This window comes from Salarias fasciatus, chromosome 20 (assembly GCF_902148845.1).
Source record: "Salarias fasciatus chromosome 20, fSalaFa1.1, whole genome shotgun sequence".
In the NCBI taxonomy this organism is placed as follows: domain Eukaryota; kingdom Metazoa; phylum Chordata; class Actinopteri; order Blenniiformes; family Blenniidae; genus Salarias; species Salarias fasciatus.
In genome coordinates this window covers 4,284,585-4,305,487 of record NC_043764.1, presented here as the reverse complement: position 1 = coordinate 4,305,487, position 20,903 = coordinate 4,284,585, and the positions used below count along the sequence as shown (strand labels likewise).

At 42.0% G+C, this 20,903-nt stretch overlaps 1 protein-coding gene across 3 annotated transcripts in view; it reads left to right on the top strand.

The window, feature by feature from the left end:
* The window catches only part of ptpn11b (protein tyrosine phosphatase non-receptor type 11b), a 42,887-nt gene that overhangs the window by 20,462 nt on the left and 1,522 nt on the right, over nt 1–20,903 (top strand). For 2 of the 3 annotated variants that reach the window (XM_030119323.1, XM_030119325.1), the window contains exons 3-15: nt 6,748–6,942; nt 9,836–10,028; nt 10,108–10,227; nt 10,305–10,418; nt 11,882–11,978; nt 12,144–12,223; nt 13,173–13,328; nt 13,862–13,993; nt 16,831–16,985; nt 18,069–18,136; nt 18,235–18,386; nt 18,808–18,908; nt 19,004–19,122. In XM_030119323.1, the coding sequence (XP_029975183.1) occupies nt 6,748–6,942; nt 9,836–10,028; nt 10,108–10,227; nt 10,305–10,418; nt 11,882–11,978; nt 12,144–12,223; nt 13,173–13,328; nt 13,862–13,993; nt 16,831–16,985; nt 18,069–18,136; nt 18,235–18,386; nt 18,808–18,908; nt 19,004–19,091 (1,651 nt within the window). In that variant the 3' untranslated portion in view covers nt 19,092–19,122. The remainder of the gene's footprint in view (nt 1–6,747; nt 6,943–9,835; nt 10,029–10,107; nt 10,228–10,304; nt 10,419–11,881; nt 11,979–12,143; nt 12,224–13,172; nt 13,329–13,861; nt 13,994–16,830; nt 16,986–18,068; nt 18,137–18,234; nt 18,387–18,807; nt 18,909–19,003; nt 19,123–20,903) is intronic. The other variant, XM_030119324.1, reaches the window with a different exon arrangement.

Here is a 20,903-nt window from a genome sequence, read left to right as displayed (position 1 = left end):
CCTTTAGCGCGCGTGTGTGTGTGTGTGCTGTGGTGTAGAGTGTTACAAATCACACACACCACCGGAAGGCGGGTGGGACGAGTTTTAGCCACAGTTTGTACTCTTACCAGACAAACGCACACACACACGTACACACACTGAGGTCAAGCGTGTGCAGCGTGTGGCGCCAGCGACAGAAGGTTCGACACATCAAACTTGGAATAATTAGTGAAAACAAAAAAAAAGTTGATAATTCTAGTTTAACAGAACCTTGTAAAACATCGAGAGTTCACGATGGGTCAATATGCTGAACTGATAAACTTCATGTTTATGTTACTTTAGATCCGGTCGGTCAAACCGTGATAACCTGTGAATTTAAACTTGAAAGTTTTGCTGAGTCTTGAAAGTTACTATGATTAAAATGATAATATTTTCACAAAGCCAAACTATTTCTCCCAAAAAATGTCTCCAATTTCAACAGAAAGCCAATTTTGATGAAACTTTCTGAGACAAGATGCAGTGAAAAGTCCTAAAAAACTTCTCCTACATTTGTTGCGTTCTCAGTGTTTTTACAAACTGTCCCTGACAGCATGGCTTTGAGGCCGGTTTTGGCCCCCGGGCCTTATGTTTGACACCCCTGCTTCAGACATTCCAGTTGTATTTTCTCATATTTGGCTATTAGAATCAGTTCTTGCTGCTGAATCAAGCCCTTAAGTCAAACTGCTGCTACTGATCATTCTGCACCAGATCTAAAGGCACAACTGAAGCCTGCAGGTCAGGGAGGCTGGTGTGAAATTACAGGCACTTTACGTGGCACGGCAGCAGAAAACAAAACTTGCTGAAAGAGGGAATGAAAACTGGCCTAGAAAACTGACCGTGACCAATAAAAGTGGAGCTTATGAGAAACAGGATGTGGTTTTTTTAACCTAAACCACGCTCTGAAAATACCAAACAGGCAGGTCCTCTACTGTCAGGTGTCGTTAATCACTTTCTCATACATGTTGCTGTTGTAATTTTGCAGCTTGTGCGAAATTCGCAATGCAGCATGAGCCTCCCACAGCTTTCCACCTGATTCTGAGTAAACAGCGCGGCCGGGCCGCCTGCTCGGGCCGTCAGGAGTAATGGCCGCATTTATTCACTGTAAACGATGCAGAGAGACTTTGTTGTCTCATCTTCCTCCCGGTGCCCTCCCCTCTTCCTCCTCTCTCCCCTCGTCTACAGACAGACCTCCAGCTCTCGACTCTGAAATGCTAATGAGTGCATTTTTTAAGGGGTTTTGAAAATGCAATCAATTCTGAAAAATTCAGAAAAAGACGAAAGAGAAAGTTCGAAGCCCCCCAAAAAAAAGTTCTGCCATGATTTATACAGGAGCGGAACTCTGTAAGGAGAGCAGTCTGCTGAAGTTTTCTCCATCATATTTCATGCTCTTTATACACTCTAAAGATCCAAGGAGGAAAAAAAATTTTAAGGGGCAATGTTGAGAGAGAATTTTGCAGGGCAAATTACCACAGAGAGCAAATGGATTTTCTCCTATCGTCTGTTATATAATGCCATCCTGGGTTTACTCTGATGTGTTTCTGTTGAAGCTATTCACAGGCTGCATGAAAGAGAATTTCACCTTTATAATTGTGGATGTCAGTCTGTGAATAGATACCAAATATTTAAAATATACCCGCCGATCGTTAAATTTAATTTCCTTGCATTATATTACAGCACGTCAAGCATACATGTCTGTTTCCACACATAAACACAGCGCGTCTGTTTGAGCTAAAACTTTCACAGAAGCTTTAAATGTCAAAGAGCTTATTTTAGCCTCACTGATCGAAACGGTAAAACAAAACGAGCGAGATGCCTGCTTCTGAAAAAAAGTTTTCTTTTTTTCTCTGTGTGTTTCTGCCTGCTTGAACAGAAGGAAGTTTAATCCCCTGACACTGAATACCAAATATCATGTTTCTCAGTTCATTATATCGTAATGATAATAAATCTAGTTAAAATATTATAAATATTAAATATAGTTTTATATTATCAGCAATTTATCTATCAACTGATTATCAATTTCTAGAAATTTATTTGTACAATGAGCGCGGGCTAATATATAAAGTACTGTCTCAAGTATGTAGAAATGCAAGCTGAATATACACACACACACACACACACACACACACACACACACACACACACTGAGAGCAGTGAATGCTGAATAAAACACACGTGATAAAAGGTTCCATCTTGATACAACTACAACTGAATAATATTAATAATGAGAAGAAAATGTAGAGAAACATAAAATATTTGGGACATTTTTCCGGCACTTCATTGATTTGTTCGGGTTGTTCTGTGTATTCGTCTCTGTTTTTTTGTTTCAGATAAATTGATTTCGTGAAGGTACAGTTTACTGCAGGCAGTTTTTGTCTCATTTGAGAAAAACAGGCATTTATGAGGATGGAGGGATTGTGATGATTAGCAGTTTTCTTGTTCTGTAATTTGAGTTTGCATGGTCTTTCTGTGCAGAAACATAAAAACATGCATTTGGCGACTCATTTCCGGTAGGTGTAAATGTTGAAGCGCGTTAAAAAGAGGATAGAAGAAATTTCTCTCTTGCCTGAAGCATCTGGGGCCAAACTGGCCAACTTCCATCAGAGAGAGCGTCAGAGCAAAGACATAACGCGGGATGTGCTTAATTCCAGACCTTGTCGACTTTCTGCCAGATGAAGCCTTTCTCTTCCCCTTGCAGCTTATCAGTGTGAGCTCTCGAGACACAAAACGTACTGACCTATCGTCTGAAGTTTCCTGTCAGGTCTGAACATGCCTCCTCCAGGATTTGGGTTAAAATCCAAGTGTAGCGGTGTGTAAAGAAACAAAAAGGGAACAGAAATAAAAGGCCAGAACTTTATCAACTTCAGCTTGATAAGTGGGCTGCATATAGTGCGAGGGATTTCCCAGTGCTGTCAAGCTCTGCTTCGTGATAAAAGTTTGCAAAAAGAAGAAGCTCAAAGCAGTGTTTCACAGATCCTCGGCTTTGTACATACATAAATATGTGAAATTTCCTAAAATATAAATCCCATTTGTCCATGTTTCTGTGCTTCATCTCTTCAGTGTTGTGCTTGTTCAACTTAGTTCAGTCACACTGATCCGAATGCTGTTTGTTGCTGAATTTCACAGTGTTTCACTGCTGGGACTGCGATGAATTTTTAACCCGCGACACAGATACTGGAGCTGCACACTGCTCCGTCTGGAGCTGCAGCTGAATAACAGTGCAGTGATCAGACACAGAGGTGCTGCACAGAAGCATCTGCCCCTCTACTTCACTCTTAAAGCTGACTGTGGTCAGCAGGCTGCACCGTGGACACGTTCAGGCCTCCAGGCTTCTCAGTCAGCTCCTGGGAGAACATGCAAACTTCCCTCATCTGGACTCCATCCAGAGTTTTTTTAAACCATGAGAAAACAAAGCTAAACCGCTACACTGACGTACAGCACTGAGTTAGTGTTTCTGCCACTTCATAGGATTAATAAAAAAAAATGCTGTTCATAATATTTGATTTATTTGAAAAAAAGAAAAGCAGGGATTATGTAGAATTACAGACAGCCTCCATAACATGAAAAAAGAAAATCTTATGCTCTGTAATATTCAAATTTATTCATTGAAAAGGGATTTTAACTTTAAGACTTGCGCAATAAGAACAATGACAGAAAGTTTTTGTATTTAAGTTGCACTAATTTAGGTTTAAGTTTGAGTGAGTGTCCAAACATAAAACAATTTAAACTGACATAAAGAGAAATGATCTTTGAAACTGTGCAGGAAGGAAGAAAAGGTATAAACCTTATCTCTGGGTATATTGTGCTCTGGGTGTGTATTGTTTAAAAGTTTGAGTCAGATCACTTAAAGGTGTGGATGGGCAGGTTTATATGTATGCATGGACAGGAGGGCTTTTCTTTTGTCAGATGTCGTTTCTGTGTGGAATTTCCCTGTTCTGTGAGTTTCATTCACACACTTCAAGTACGTGCCCAACAAATCCTGCAGGGTTTTTTTTTTATGTATAAATATACTCTATTGAATATTTGAATTTTTTTTTTTTTGTTGCGCTTTCAGACTTGTTTTGGCTTTTGATCTTGCTCTTTTCTGATCATCCTTGTAAACAACAGCGACAGAGCTGAGATTAATCTAGCCTGTTGCTATCAGTAAATCCGAGTGTTTGTGTGGAGAATTGAAGAGTGAGTGAAGAGTCTTACTGCTGTTATAAGCTGATAATCACTCGGCAGCTGAAACAATCACGCACAGCGCCGACGCCAGCGTGAAAATGCAGAACTTCATCCAAAAGCAAAAGAGCATTCATTTACTTCCCATACATTTAATTGCAGTTTTTAAGAGTGCAGCGGTAAAGAGTATGATTTGTTGTTTTTCGTGTGCAGGAGCTCAACTATAGCTTTTGCGTTATCGACCAATCCGTTTCTACCATGGATTACACCATGTAGGAAATGCCCATCTGACGAGCTCTAATTTGGTATCATGAACTGGATTTCCCAGCATCTGAATACAGATTGAGCTCGTTTGAGCTGGAAATCGTCCGTCAGCCACGGCGCTAACAAATCCCCCCGAATCAGAAAAAGCATGTTCCGTCAGTGGAGGGGATGTGATGCAGGATGATGGGGTGTGCCGGGTTAGCTGCACTGCTGTCAGTGTCGTGTGAAAAGTCGCTGGATGACGGTTTGAAAGTTGGCTGCAGATCCAGTTCTCTAGAGATGAAACCAAAGCGGCTCCAGCGGCTCACATCCGCGGCTGTTTTTCAGCTTGCTGGCCTGATTTTAACGCTTCTCCACCTGTTAGACACATTTACTGTGTTCACTGGTTGGGGGGAAATATTGAGTGACCGCTACAGTATTACAGATGGATGAATGGACGGATGGACTTGATCGATCTTGTGTGTGAATGTGTTGTGTCGCAGCGGCGCAGTCAACAGAAATACTGCAATGAAAATACCAACACATACATATGCTGCAATATACATCATTCTATGAGAGTAACTGGAGTAAGGAAAAGGAATGTTGGATAGAAATATTATAAATGAGACATCTCTTACATTCACTTCGTACTTTGTAGTAACGTTTGTCTGTCATATGCAAACTTTTTTTTAAAATGTCACCAGAAATACGACCTCGCAGCACTTTCAAAATAAATTCTTGATGCTTTATATGAAGCTACATGTGCCGCTCAGAAGCTAATAAAGGAGTGGTTCCCAGGATCGAACATGTATTTATACTCTTCCATGAAGCTCTGCATCTGCAATAGTTTGTGAAGCAGACAGCAGCGCTGCTGTCTTCGCCTCTCCCTGTTGTAACTGTAAGGAGAGCCGCCATATTGCAATAAATCCTAGAAGGTTATCAGCGTCTCAGCGTGGGAGAGCGGGGAAGTGAATGAAAATCTAATAGGATGTGTTTGGCTCATTCCAGAGTTAATGGTGTTAAACTCTGGGAGGGGAAAAAAAAGGGGGCTTTGGTCTGAGAGTTGAGGAGGGGCCTTTAACGGGGCCGAGGACCTGTGGCACCCTGCCAACTGCCGCTAATAGAGCCATAAAGCAATTACCAGGAAACACAGAGAGAGGGAGAGATGGATTATGGGACGGATAAATACAAGAGCAGAGCAGAGAATTTATGGCATGCTGAGTGGGAGGATGGAAAGAAAAGACAAGGGGAACGAGAAATTCATTAGGACAGCAAGAAAAGTGATGGAGGGAAATGGGATTTGTGTCATTCGATATGACCATTAGCCGATAATCAGTGTGAGGTGGAGAAGGACGGCCGCTGTATCTCCACCTGCTGATCTGACGCCGCTCTCTCCCCCTGTCGTCCCCGAACCGGCCTTCACTCTGGTCGTCCGCCTGTCGTCATTCTTAACATGTTTACCCGACGTTTTGTTTATCGGCGCCGAGGAACCTCGTCAGATAGGAGATGGAAAAGTACATTTACATAGCAGAGGTGCGGTTAGCGCTGCCGCTGCCGCTTCTCTTGCTTCCAGGCAGATGTCTTATAGATCAGTGCCGTGCGCGCGCTTGCATTCACGTGCACCTTCTCAGACCTGGAGGTCTTTGAATATGCAAAGTGGGACCAAATGTTTTCCGGCTTATCAGTTTCTGATCTCGGTGTTTTCCTCCACACGCATCAGATAAGAAACCTACAGTGTCGAAATGAGGCGGAGAAGATTTGTGTTGTGTTGACTGTAAAAGTCAAAGTGGAAAATACAGTTTGTGATAAAATGCGTCTTTGTTTTGCAATATGTAACTTCCTTTTTTGTGAATTTCTGTAAAGCGTGTGCTTGATCCTTTTCCTACAGTTGGATAAGACTGAATGGAAACAGCATGTGTGTTCTTATCATGCCTCATTGTGCATAAAAATAAACTGGAGTTACAAATGTGGCAAGGGAGTGATTAGAAATAGACAAATTAATGCAAGCTCGTGTGTGTATTATTTAAGCGGTTAGGACAAAGTGAAGTTCCACGTCTCCAGAAGGGAGCAGATGGCTCGATAAGCTGGACATGTTGCTACTGTATATGTGTTTATGCTGCGTGAGTGTGGGCGAAAAAAGTCTTGGTGTGAGAATACAGTGTATGGAAATGTGTGTGGGAGGCTGTTTGTGTGTGTTCAGCAGTTACATTTCTGCAGGGTTCTTGTCAAAAATGTGAAGAAGAAGAGGAAGAGAAAAACAGTTTCCTTTGGAGTGAGTCCTCTCCTGTTTGCATGCTTGATCGATACCTCTGCTCTCCCCTCCGTCAGGCGTAACGATGAGGTGACCCACATCAAGATCCAGAACTCGGGCGACTACTATGACCTGTACGGAGGCGAGAAGTTCGCCACGCTGGCCGAGCTGGTGCAGTATTACACCGAACAGCAGGACCTGCTGCGCGAGAGGAACGGCCACGTCATCGAGCTCAAGTATCCACTCAACTGCAAGGACCCCACCTCCGAGAGGTGCCCAGAAACGTGCACGCTCACACCCACATGTGCAAACTGGCTCATATTCCCACACAGCTTTTGCAGAGTGCGGCCCATATATGCAGGACTGCATCAAGAACTTAAAGTCATTAGAACTGTGTGAATGCTGATGGTTCGCCTCAGACGGCCATTCACTGCAGGATGAGGCGTCTCAAACCGTCTGGAAACCACCGGCGTACTTATAGCACTAAATGAGTATAGGAAGCCTGCAGAGAACAAAACCCAAAAGCAGAATCTGTGTTTTGGATTCTGAGCATTTTTGGCTCCTCTGTGTGAAGTTTTTCGATGCACTTCCAGCACGTTTCACCTTCAAAGGCAGGTTTTTGACATCAGTGGAGGGTTTTATGAAAAGTCAACAGGGAGAGAAAAACCACAAAGCAAGTAAACAAAGAACACAGGTTATTAATAATTAAACTTGCTTTCATGTCTTTAAAAAATAACACAAAACACAGAGCAGAAAAAGGTTCTCATTGAAGTTAATGGAGGAGCATGAGTTAGTCGCTACTTCACACTGTGAGGGATCGTGGGTTTGGGTCTGAGTTTCATTGTGGAGTTTGCATGTTTTCTGTTTGGTTTGTCCTCCCACAGTCCAAAAAATGCTCATTTTTATCCATAGATGTGTGTCTGAAATTTAAGTGTCTAAGCAGGTCACATTTATTCACCCAGGACTAAAACATTACCAAAATACCCATTTGAATATGAGGTATCTCTGCTTTTAATCCATTTTTCTCTTTTTTTTTTTCCCTGGTGTTGCATACAATAATTACACAAGCGTTCACTGGTGTTGGTCCTCAATGTGCTTCTGTTGTTTGATAAAGTGGAGTAAAACACAGAAGAGAAAAACACCTTTAATGCAAAGAAAACTAGTTTTATGAATGTTTTTCCAGACTCAGTGATACTGTGTGGAGATGTGCACACATGTGTGTTTTCTCATTAAATTATGATAGGGCATATCCCTCCTCAGGGTTAGATATGTTATAAGATGCAACCCTTTAAAAGTTAAATTCCCTTTGACTCTGTTTTTGTCCCCTCGCCTTCCAGAAAAGCTGCTCAGCGATCTTGTTTAAATGTTTTGGGGTTTTTTTCGGGGTGTTGCACAGAAGACACAGAGGGGATTTAACAGAGCTGAAGATATTTTGCTGAAAACAGCTGCCTGCTGTGACTGGAAAGCAAGTTGATGAGAAATCTGAGTATGAACCAAAACAGTGGGGATGAAAACAAAAACATGCTAATGTGGTTTGTGATGCTATTGTCACAACGCAATTACACTGGGAGCCTGCAGACAGCCAGACTGACGGAGCGCACGTCAGCCGTCAGCGAGGGGAAAGTTTTAACCGTGCACCACATATTAATTACAGAAATGTTTACTCATGTTGCATGAGTTCTGGATGTACTGCTGCCTACACACACACTCGCACATACGTCATATCAGCCTAGATCATCCTCTGGAGGATCCCAGGCTGGAGGTACCATCATCCCACCTACACACCTTGTATGAGACGGGGAAGCAGGAGCAGCTGGTGTATTAATCCCAGGAGTACACACATACACACACACACTGTCAGCAGGGGTTTTTTTTCCTTCCAAAGTTATATATATATATGTGTGTGTGTGTGTGTGTGTGTGTTGCATTCTGCCTTGTGTCGAACAGGCTGTGTAAACTGTCCTCTTCTTCATGTCTGCAGACTGCAGAATGTACATCAAGCTTCTTCTTCTGCTCTCTGGTTATGGTTGCTGTGGTTTTTCCATTCTGCAGGCGTCTCTCGTTAAAGCTTCCGATATGTTCATACCACACACACACACACACACACCACAGCACGTGCATACATGCAAGTGTTTCATCTTTCGGCGAAGCCGTGGCGATATAAGCGCCGCTGCCACTGTTGAGTAGGAGTGTTCGCGCTCGGCGCACCTATAGATAAGCATTCTGTTGAGCCCCGGGAACAATGTGGAACAATTTTCCTCCTCGCGACAGGAAACATTATTCATACTCCCCCACAGTCGGTCAACTTTCTGTCTCAACTCTTTTTACTTTCCTCGCTAATTTGTCAACCTTACAAGAGCGCGTTGCCTCAGGCTGAGGTTTTCATTCTCCATCACAGACAATGGACAAGGCCGCTCTCTCACATGCAAAAAAAATGGAATGATATGCATTGTGCTGGTGAACAGATTAAGTCTGACTTGTTCTTTAGTTGATTCGTAGCTGCGAGGTTCACCTTGATACTGCAGACAAAGGCAGAAAATATTCATTTATTCATTATTAAGACTAATTTATACCACTAATGCACCTATGCAAAGAGTCAAACTTTGTTTATACAATACATGACTGAGGAAGATGAAGAAAATGGTGTTTGTCCTGTTCACAAGAGAAATAAAATCTCCATTCTCCCTCAGATCGAGAAGCCGTTCCCCACCAACAGCTTCAAGCGGCTTCATTATTCATTCATTATACGTTTTCCGAAACTGAAAGATGTTTATGCAACCTTTTAAATCACACTACTGTTTGATGGCAACAACATAAATACACATTTGCTTCAAAGTGAGTCTGTTTATGCTGAGATTTCAAACTGTGTTGTTCAGCCTCAGAACTCAGGAGTTTGGAAAGCCGCCTCCTCCTCTTCAGCTTAGACTCACACACTGACATCGACCGTAATTAACCATAGAATAACAATGTTCCTAAAGTAAATCTTCTGATTTGTCTCACAAATGCATCCTTTCAGATGGAGCTGTCACCTCCTGAAAACAGTTTTATTCAATAAGTTAATCTAATTCCTCCCATTCTTTCCGGACGTGCGTGCAGATTGCTCAGGACTCGTCTTGTCGTGTCTGGATGCTCGTGTTGACCTTCGATCTTCTCGCCGCTCTCCAGGTGGTACCACGGACACCTGTCGGGCCGCGATGCGGAGAAGCTCCTCACGGACAAAGGCAAAGCCGGCAGCTTCCTGGTGCGGGAGAGCCAGAGCAAGCCGGGGGACTTCGTCCTCTCCGTCCTCACCAACGAGGAGAAGCATGAGAACGTGGACCGCAAGACCAAGGTCACGCACGTCATGATTCGCTACCAGGTGAGACGCCTGCGTCCGGGCTGACGCTGACAGGAAACCCCGGCTTCGCTCAGCCTGAACTGCCGTCACCTGGTTTCAGCAGGACGGCAAGTACGACGTGGGCGGCGGCGAGCGGTTCGACACCCTGGCCGACCTGGTGGATCATTACAAGAAGAACCCCATGGTGGAGAAGAGCGGCATCGTCGTTCACCTCAAGCAGGTGGGGAGCTGGGACTTTACAGCTCAGACCAACTTCTTCTCCCTCTGCCGGTTCTGTAAACCTTCTTCTTCCTGCAGCCGTTCAACGCCACCAGGATAAACGCCGCCAACATCGAGAACCGGGTACGAGAGCTCAACAAGGTGGCGGACAACTCCGAGAAGCCCAAGCAAGGATTCTGGGAGGAATTTGAGGTGTGCAGCTTTTAAAACCGTCACTACCTGATTGGTTCCCTTTCATCATTCCAGAAAAAGGGAAAATTGATATCTTTTTTAATGAGTCCGTCGTCATTTTAACAACTCTGTATTCAAACGTTTTATTATTGAGGCTCCAGTTAAGAGCCGATAACTCACGTCTTATGGACACGGCGTAATTCTAGAAAGTGATTTATGTAAATAAGTGGAGTGCCACCTTCACCGGGGCGCCGTTTTCACACTATTAGGAAAGGCTTTCAAAATGAATGACATGTATTTGTTCCATAAACACGGTGGACTCGCTCTGAGATCTCAGCTCATCTGTTTCATGTTCTTTTTTTTTTTCTTTACACTGAGTCACTTGTTTTCTCGTCTATCGTGGGAAATCTGAATGTATTTCTGCCATTGTTGACCTTTGAGTAATGATGTTGGCCGAGGCTTATCTTGCGCCTCATGTTCCCGGTGTGTCATTTTCATGCCGGCCATTACTGTGAATTATTTCCATTGTGTCAGCTCATTATTATTTGCTCAGTTTTACACCAAATATCCAGCTTTTACACTTTTACAGCAGAGTCCCGTGCAATTGTTGGATTATCTGCTCCCAGTTTCAAATCCTTATTGAGATGCATCTTTTTTGTGTTGAAGTGTGTGTGTGAACTACACAACATACACAGCATTAAAAAGTTGTGGGGCTGACTCACAGTTTAGCTGCACAGTGTGAATTAGGTGGAAATCAATTCAGGCGAACAGTGTGAGAATAGCAATGAGGGGCTGGATTTGTATGTATGGCTTACACCTGCTTTTATTTATTACAGCCAAGTAAGTCAAGATTAATGCTGTAATTGCGTAGCGTATCCTTCCTTTCAACAGCAAGCCTGCATCCAGGATAAATTTAAGTACCAAGTGTGAATAAAGAGTCCTGGAACAACAGGAATACTGAAATACACACTTTTCCTCTTGTTGCTCTCCAGAGTGACACCTGCTGTAATGAGAGCCTGCTGCACTGTTCAGAGCAGGAATCAGACGTTAATCAGAGCTTACGCACTCGAAGACCTCTTCATTAGATTTATTCAGTCTAATTCAATTCAAAAACTCAATCGTTTAGTTTGCTAAGGCTTGTCACTTTTTAGATTTTGATGATTTTCAGTCAGGAAGTTGATGGATCTACTGTTTATTGGGTGGATGTTGTCGTGGCTCTTGGCCTGCTGGCCAGAATAACAGAAACATTTCTGGATCTACAGTTAAAACCTTAAAGTTAAAGTGTAACATGCATGATATCGACCCGGTACGAACTTCGTTATCTTTGTAAATGAACGGCAGGTCTGACGGTACATAGCCAGCTGATTTAATAAAGCGTCTGCAGGTTTTATAAATGTGCTCAGATGTGAAAAGTTGGTTTGTGGAGATTTCTCCGGACTGACCTCTGACCTCTTCTTTCTTAAATTCTCGTTTCTCTTCTGAAGGTACTTCAGCAGCAGGAGTGCAAACTGCTGTATCCCCGGAAAGAAGGCCAGAAACCCGAGAACAAGAGCAAAAACAGATACAAGAACATCCTCCCGTGTGAGTCACGCGGCGACCTGCCGCTTCCTGTCTCTCCAGCTTCCTGTGGAAACAGTGACTCGAGCCCTCAGCTCGGGCTCCGGCTTCAAACTGAGCTGATTGACGCTGACGTTGAAACGCTGTCGTTTTGCAGTCAGTTGATGTTTTGAACTTCGTGTTTTCCAGTCGACACGACGCGAGTGGAAATCAGGGACGCAGATCCAGATGTTCTGGGCTCAGACTACATTAATGCCAACTACATCAGAGTGAGTGTGTGAAAGGAGCGGAAACGGTGTGGTGTGGTGCGTTGCGCTGCGCAGATCTACGTCTTGACATGGACATTCTGACGGTTCAGAAACTGAAACTGTTGACTTATATATATTTTTACATCTAATCTTTACATTTTAACTTAAATGTAATTTTAAAAAAGCCTTTCAGGTTTTGGTGTGTACGCATGTGTGTGTTTTATTGAAAACACTTTTTAGAACAGTTTCACACTGTTCATAAGTTTAGTTTTATAAACTAAATTTGAATAGGAAATCACACTTTAATACATTTCATGTAAAACAAATTAAAATGTAACTGAGGAAGAGAACTGAAACCATTGCAAGTTTTTTTTTGTGGTGCTGCATTTTTTTTAAAAAAGGGATGTGTTTAAAAAAATAATAATAAATCTTGCCCTACAGTTTTTATCAATTCCTGCAGGATTTTGGCCAAAAAAATCACATTGATCAATTTTTTTTTAAATGGTGTTGAAAAAAAAAACTTTTTTAACCAAGTTTTATTGAGTTTTTTGTTTTGCCTGCAAAAACAAGGTTTTAATCCACAAAATCGATCTCCTTTTGCAAGTTTTAATTTTGCCCTCAAACACAAGATTTTTTTGAGTTTGAAAAATACGTAGTAATCAAGTTTTATTATCCACAAAAACACGATTTTTAAGGCCGCAAGTTTGAGGAAAGTCTGCAGATTCTGAGTTACCAGTCTTTACTTGGCAGAACCTTTTTCATTCTTTTTATTAGAAACTGAACATCTTGAGTTGAGAAAGTTTCTTTAGTAGCAGGAACTCTGGAGAAATTGTCACTTTACACTGTACAAAATGACATGTGCTGCTAAACGCATTGACAGACACATAATCAAACAGTTCTTGAGTCCAGTGGCGGCTGTAATAAATGTTATCAGAGGTTTAAAATACTCGAAATCTGTCCTTCCTCTCAGAGTATGCATGAAGAAGGACGCCACGTGGCAGAAGGCAAGGTCTTCATCGCCACACAGGGCTGCCTGCAGAACACAGTCATCGACTTCTGGAAGATGGTGTATCAGGAGAACACACACGTGATTGTCATGACCACGAAGGAGATGGAGAGGGGGAGGGTGAGACGTTTCCCTCAAACACACACCTGGAGGTTTCCAGCTGACGGCTGGCCGGCTTCACAAACGTTTCAAAGATTTAAATTAACGATGAGAGATGCTGATAGACGGCGGCGAGTGTGTCCACAGGGACGTGGTGGTGCGGCTGTAGTAGGTAGTAGTGGGGCTGATAGTGAGTGTGTGTGTGTGTGTGTGTGTGTGTGTGTGTGTGTGTGTGTGTGTGTGTGTGTGTGTGTGTGTGTGTGTGTGTGTGTGTGTGTGTGTGTGTGTGTGTGTGTGTGTGTGTGTGTCAGGTGCGGGGGTTGGGAGGGAGACGGCTGGCGATAGTATGACAGTTAAGCTGATTGAAAAGCTGCTTGAGATGAGCCGGGGCTTTAGCTCGTAATACCCACCACCCTCGCTCTGTCTGCCTGTCACTTCCTCATCCTCGTCTCTCTCTCTCCCTCTCTCTCTCTCTCTCTCTCTCTCTCTCTCTCTCTCTCTCTCTCTCTCTCTTTCTCTCTCTCTCTCTTTCACCGCTTTCTGTCCACGTTCAGAACAAGTGCGTCCGCTACTGGCCGGACCTCCACGCCACCAAGGAGTTCGGGAAGGTCCTGGTGAGGAACGTGGACGAGCGGCCGGCGCAGGACTACGTCCTGAGAAAGCTGGAGGTGACGCGTCTGGACCGGGTAGGGAAAGCCGCATGCTCAGAGTGCGTCGTCCCACTGACCCGGGGTCAGATTATCCAACCCTTCACACATCCGAGGACACACACAAACAATCCCGCTGTTCGGGCTCATGAGAGAGGATCAACCCAGGAACACAAGCTGCGCTCAAGCTGTCTCCAGCAACAGCCTGACATATAAAACTGTTCCTCGCTCAACGATATTCTCAAAATCAGTTTAGTTTAGTTTAGTTTATTTAGCACATACAATGAAATATATCACATAAACCAGTGCAGAAAAAGAAACAGTGCAGGGAGGAGCGGGCAAGCCAAAGGCTTATGAAGAGCCCCCACCTAATAAAATTATGCAGATATCGTCAAAAAAAAAAACAACAACAACAAATAAATAAATAAAATAAAACACAAAACAACAAAAAGCATCATAAACTCTCATGCAAAACAAAAGAATGAAAGAAGAAAAAAAGACAAAAGAAAAGAAAAATGCTGTTGACCTTATATGGACATGCTCATAAAAATTGACATTTTTGTTGATCATTATAGGCAACACTGAAAATAAACTAAAAAGAAGTTAGCAGTCTACGGAAAAGCTAAAGTACAGAGCTCTCTTGGCTACACTTTTGAATTAGATGCTCTCTTGCGCGACTTTTAAAGATAGATTAAGATCTACAATTGTTGGCAATGTGGTACCAACTGTTCCAAACTTTGACACCTCTATACCTAAACAAAAATTGGCTTCTAGATTTAAGACATTTGGGCGGATGTAGAGCTGAGGCCTGTCGTGTTGAGTAAGAATGAAAATGAGAATTTGCTGCAAAGTACGTCCTAAAATGCTCAGGGACCTTTTCATCTGAAGAAAATATCTTGTACATAAAAATGCATATTTGATAACTGTTAATATCATAAATAGTGAGAATCTGGAGATTTTTAAATAAGGGAGCAGCAGTAGCGTCCCAGACAGATTGAGATGCAAGTCTAACAAAGCAATTCTGAAGAATTAAGATTTTTTTAAGAGTGGTTGTAAATGTACTCCCCCAAACAATATTACAGTATGAAAGATGCGGATAGATTAGACTGTAATAAAGAGTAAGAAGACACTGTTTACTAACAAGTTGACTAACTTTCCTTATTATACCAAGAGATTTGTATATTTTCTTACTCACACAGTAAATCTGTTCTCTCCAACTCAAACTCTCATCAATAATTATTCCTAAGAATGTTGTAGATGATACTTGGGGCATCTCTATGGACTCAATTATAATTTTAGATAAATCCTTATTGTATGATTTTTTCCCACTGAAGATAATAAAGTTAGATTTTTTTTATATTCAAAGATAATTTGTTCATTTTGAACCATGTGACAAAGGCATCTAAACCATCATTCGCATCCCTTATTAAGGAATTGAAGTTTGGGTTTGAGAGAACCAGTGTTGTGTCATCTGCAAACATAATTGGAGAAACGATGTTTGAGGTGTTACACAAATCATTTATGTAAACAAGGAATAATAGTGGACCAAGGATGGATCCTTGTGGAACTCCACAGTGAAGTTGTGCTCTGTTGGAATGGCAGCCTTTTACACAAACAAACTGAGTTCTGTTTGAAACATAATTTGACAATCATTGATGGGTATCTTTATGGAAACCATATCTGTGAAGCTCTCAAAATCAGTATCTGATCAATTCCTTGTAAAATCTGATGCTTTGATCGTAACAGACTGCGGGTAGAAATTATTACATGAGAGGAGGGAGTTCAGTGAGATTTTAAAAGGAATCGATTTCAAGTGTGTGCAACGTGTGAATCTACAGTTGTTGGGTAGGCGGAGGACGATTTTTCCAGTTTTTGATTTTTTTTTTTTTTTTTTTTTTGGCACTAAAACGCTCCCCTGGAAAAAAGGAGTGATATTTTTTCAGTTGCCAGAAAAGTTTGATCACTGTTTCAAATTTCTTAGTAGACATAAAATATGATTCTCTCTCTCTCTCTCTCTCTCTCTCTCTCTCTCTCTCTCTCTCTCTCTCTCTCTCTCTCTCTCTCTCTCTCTATTAATTTTGAAAATACAATATGTAAAACATACAATATGACGAATTGATAAATCAAGCAAATTCTAGTTTATTCTGTTCAACAATGGACTAGAAAGAAATCGAGTTAACCTGTAACTAATTAAAAAAATGTGGGATCCATAATGTGCAACACTTTATCACTATGCATCTCAGTGTGATTATATATTAAATGTGTGAGTCACGCATATATACATATACAAACATATCATCAGCATATACACATATGCATTCAGTATGCCACTAAAATATACATACATGCACACACACACACACACACACACACACACACACACACACACACACACACACACACACACACACACACACACACACACATTTCCACTGACTGGCCATCTTCCTTTTCCATATAGTTCTTTAGGAAATATTTAATTAATGCCATCAGAAGGGTTCTTTTCCAGTGTCAGGTCCTTTTTCCCGCCACTTTGTGCTCACTGGTATTTTATCAGATTATCTCAACCTCAGCGGGTCAGAACCAGGAGACTGAGGGCGTCAGAAGGAAGTTTTTGTCCCTGCAGATTCACTGAGGGATTCATTTCCACACGTCACAGCTCAAGGAAGGAGTTTAGTTCTGATCATGAATTTGAAAAATGGCCTCCTGTATTTGCTGCATCAAACTGTTGGAGCGACATATTGAGGTTCCCACCGCTGTGCAAGGCTTCTTTGGTTTTTACATGACCTTTAACAACGATAAGACAACAGTAACAACCAGTACACAACACTGTGTGAGTCTATGTTTTGTTGTTTTTTGTTTGTTTCCTGCTGTAGAAGGAGCCTTTGCGGTACATCTGGCACTATCAGTACCTGAGCTGGCCCGATCACGGGGTTCCCAACGAGCCCGGCGGCGTCCTCTGGTTTCTGGAGGAGGTCAACCGCACCCAGAGCGCCATTCCAGACACTGGACCCATCGTCGTGCACTGCAGGTAGAACGGAGATGCAGAAACGGGTTATAAAGCAGATGAAATGATGCATCAGGAGCAACAGTCAAGTTTACTTGAAAGCCTCTGGCATTCAGGCACATTTCGCTCAGATCACGGGTCTTTAGCATCATACTCGAGAGAAAAAACTTAGAGAAATACACATTTAGGAGCAGAGCATTGAAATTTACCAGCAGTCAAATGTATAATGGCTAAAATAGCCTTGCTTCGGTTCTCAGAAAATAAATTCAGAGAGGAAATCTAGTGATCAGAACTCAGCATACACTGAAAGATTTTCTATTTTTTAAGTCTGAAACTATTTTAATTTACTGTTTTTTCTTCATATTGGCCAAGTTTCCCATCTGAACTAAATATACACTGGTTAACTTAAATGGATACATTTTATACCCACTAAATTTAAAATTATCTAGTTTTTAATCTAATATTTTCCATGTGGCCACTTGGGTGCGCTGTTATTACAGTTCGATCTTTGATCACCTAATTGAGAAAATATGACTCCAGTAAATTACAAGACCTGTGCAACAAGTTCAAACCACAATTCATCAACTTTTTGAAGCACTTTTGAAGAGGAGGATAATCTCTGTGCCACTTTCAGAGAAATATTTTCTTCAGAACCAACACAGATATTTTTAATTCAATTCTACATTCATGAATTCACTGAAAACAGTCATAAAAATCTCCAGAGGGAGAGAATGTGATTGTGTTTGACTTGTTTGGTCTCAGATTTAGTTCATGCTGAGGTAGTGTGAGGTACGTTTCTCCATTTTTTTTTTTATCTACAGGGAAATCAGTTGAAGTTGCTCAAACCTGTTGAAATAGATTGCTTCATCCAGTGTCCTTCATCACTTCCACACACGGATGTTCTACAAACATGACGGACAGAGCCGTCTGACTCATTCTCAAATAAAACCACATGCAGGCTCACTTTGAACCTTGAGGTTCCTCTTCCTCGACAAGCTGAAGGATGCCACGGACACAAAGATTTCTTCGAACGTGAATGTGGTTTCAGTGCCAGATTTCCCCAGATGTGTTTGTGATTTGGACCTTTCTCCTTTGTTCTCGCTGCAGTGCGGGCATCGGGAGAACCGGCACCATCATCGTCATCGACATCCTCATCGATATTATTAATCGACAAGGTAGGAGACCGTCAGCCGAAGCTTACACACTGCGTGGCTTCAGCTCTAACTGTCTGGGCGTGTGTGTGTGTGTCTGTGTCTGTGTGTGTGTGTTTTAGGTCTTGACTGCGACATTGACATCCCTAAGACCATCCAGCGGGTCCGGCAGCAGAGGTCGGGCATGGTGCAGACGGAGGCCCAGTACAAGTTCATCTACATGGCGGTGCAGCAGTACATCGACACGGCCCAGAAGAGGCTGGAGGAGGAGCAGGTATCTGCAGCGCCGAAGGGGGAAAACTGCTCACAGCACAACACAGACCGGAGCTGGGATATGAGCCATGCTGCCATAGCACACTGGAATAAAACACTTCACATGGATGTGTGCAGTGGAAGCTACATTTGACTCAGTGTAAGCGGTCCAGAATGGGAATGACACACACACAAGAGGTGGAGGATACCGGCTACAACCAGTGACACACAAAGCTGCGTATGCTGCATTTTACTAACAAAACCAGCAGAACATCAGACAAAAGCAGCACTGCCGCAGCAGCCAAACGATGCAAAGGAGGCTGGGAGCCAAAATCACAGACTGTTAATATGAAAATTAGAGGCATCAGAATGCTGCGGTAGAGGTGCATGTGTCTCTGTCGTCATCTTCATCCTTTAAAAGCTTTCCTTTGTCAATTTTTCAGAGAAATAAGATGAAGGAGCGAGAATATTCCAATATCAAATATCCCCAGATGACCAACTCCAGGTCCAAACCCAACATGGCGTCTTCACGCTCCTCCTCTGTGTGAGTAAACCCGAATGATCACGAATGATCTCAGCACAAAAGGCATAGAAAATGTCTCATTTTATGTTGTTGTTGTTGTTGTTGTTGTTTTTTAGATTGACAAATGACGATTCATCAAGCGTGTACGAGAACATAAACTTCAAAACCCCTCAGACGTCATTTAGCAGCAACACCAGGAGGTAAAACCAGTGGCGGTGGACCTCCACGTCTCTCTGTGAGTGAAAGAATTCAAGTCTTTTACTGTCTATGAACAATGGAGAGACAAAGAAACCTGATTCTTTCTGGTGCTTAACATTATATTCCATTAGTTCTTCATGTAGTTCTAGTTGGAGAAACTGGGAACTGAATTTTCCAGTGAAATCAGGACTCAAGCTGTGTTTCCTCTGATAGCAGCCGCTTCACTGTCTTCCATTTACTTTCTCTTGTGTATGTAGAAAACTAATGTTCCTTTTTTTATTTCCAGGGTTCAAATTATAGGGTGAACTAGAATCAGCTGAGTTAGCTACAAAGAAAAAAAAAAAACAACAAAAGATTCCATTTAAGTTGAAATTATAATCAAGTCTTTCTTTTCTCGCTTGTAGCTTCTCATGAAATCCAAAAGCGTGAAAGCAAAGGATTCACAGCTTTGTGTCGGGGTCATCGCCTTAAATTATGGACTGAATGGCGTTTTAATTACCAGTGAATGTATTTAAAATGTCTATTTAATTAGTGTTCTGTGAGAAAATCATTACATCCCGACAATTTAAATGCAGCTTTTTATGCCTTTCAAACAGCACTGACACATGTCAATCCAATTCATCAAGTCCCGCGTCTTTTTGGTTTAATTTTCTGAATTAGGCCCTGCAGATTGTTTTAATAGCTGGTTTTTGATTGGCATTTCAGTCTCCTAACAGGAAAACTTCTCCAGACTTGGCCGTAGACAGGATTTTGTCTCCTGAAAAGGATTCGGCCTGTGGAGGTCTCTCCTTATGTTGCTTCATATTTCATCTAGATCATATCAGTGTTCCAAAGCTGCGAGCGGAGCTGCTGTCTTATTTAGCCTGTGAGATATGGAGGCTTGTAAAAAGGGGTCACGATCTGCAAAAATGCCAAGTTTAATTTCAAGAGAGTGTTCATTTTCAGTTATTTATGCTCAGTGCTCAAAAATGCTTCAGTCAAGAAGCGGCCGGCTCAAATTTACACTAAAAAGTAGAACTTTAATGCTCCCTAGCTGAGACTTTCAATGCATTTTTTATATATTGTTGGATAAATAAAACACTGATCGCAAATTTGTGCATGTTGGAAAGAGTTATGGTTGGAAAAAAGTCACAGGTTAATAATGAGACAAATTCTACCATAAAGAGTGTCAGAACTCATAAAATCAGCAGCTGCTTCACATTTGAAGCTGCTGATTGTTCATGTTTGCTGCATGATGGAAGCAAAAAGAGAGACAGCATTGTAATGATGCTAAAACAAAAATAAAACCATTATAACTTCACATTTTGCGATGAATTTAATGTACTTAATGTACTAAATTACATAACGGTGACAAGCGAGAATGTTAGCCCACCATAAATGTCACAGAGATTTACTAGAGAGTGACTGTGTGCCTTCAAAGTAAAAGCCCAGAGCTATCACCTGTCAGCAAATGTCGAAAGTAATAAAGAATAAATTACAACTTTGTAAAATATTGGACTAAAATGAACTGCTCAGTGTGAGGTTCATTTTGTTGTGCGAGAGATGACTGTCCTGCTTCATGTTTAGACTTTTGTGACGAAGTAACTTTAATTACCATCAATTTAATTCTGACGTTCAAGGTAGTTTCTTGCATTTACAAATTCATACGCACAAATGGAGGTGATGCCTTGCTCAACACGTGGACAGGGGGGAGGTGGGGATTTTAAACTTCTGATTGCGGTCGGGGTGTGTGTTGGGTAAACGCTCTTTCCACTGCATCAGGCTCATGATTCCCAGTGACTCGCGCCGTTAACGCCGCTCCTCCGCCTGTCGCTCTGT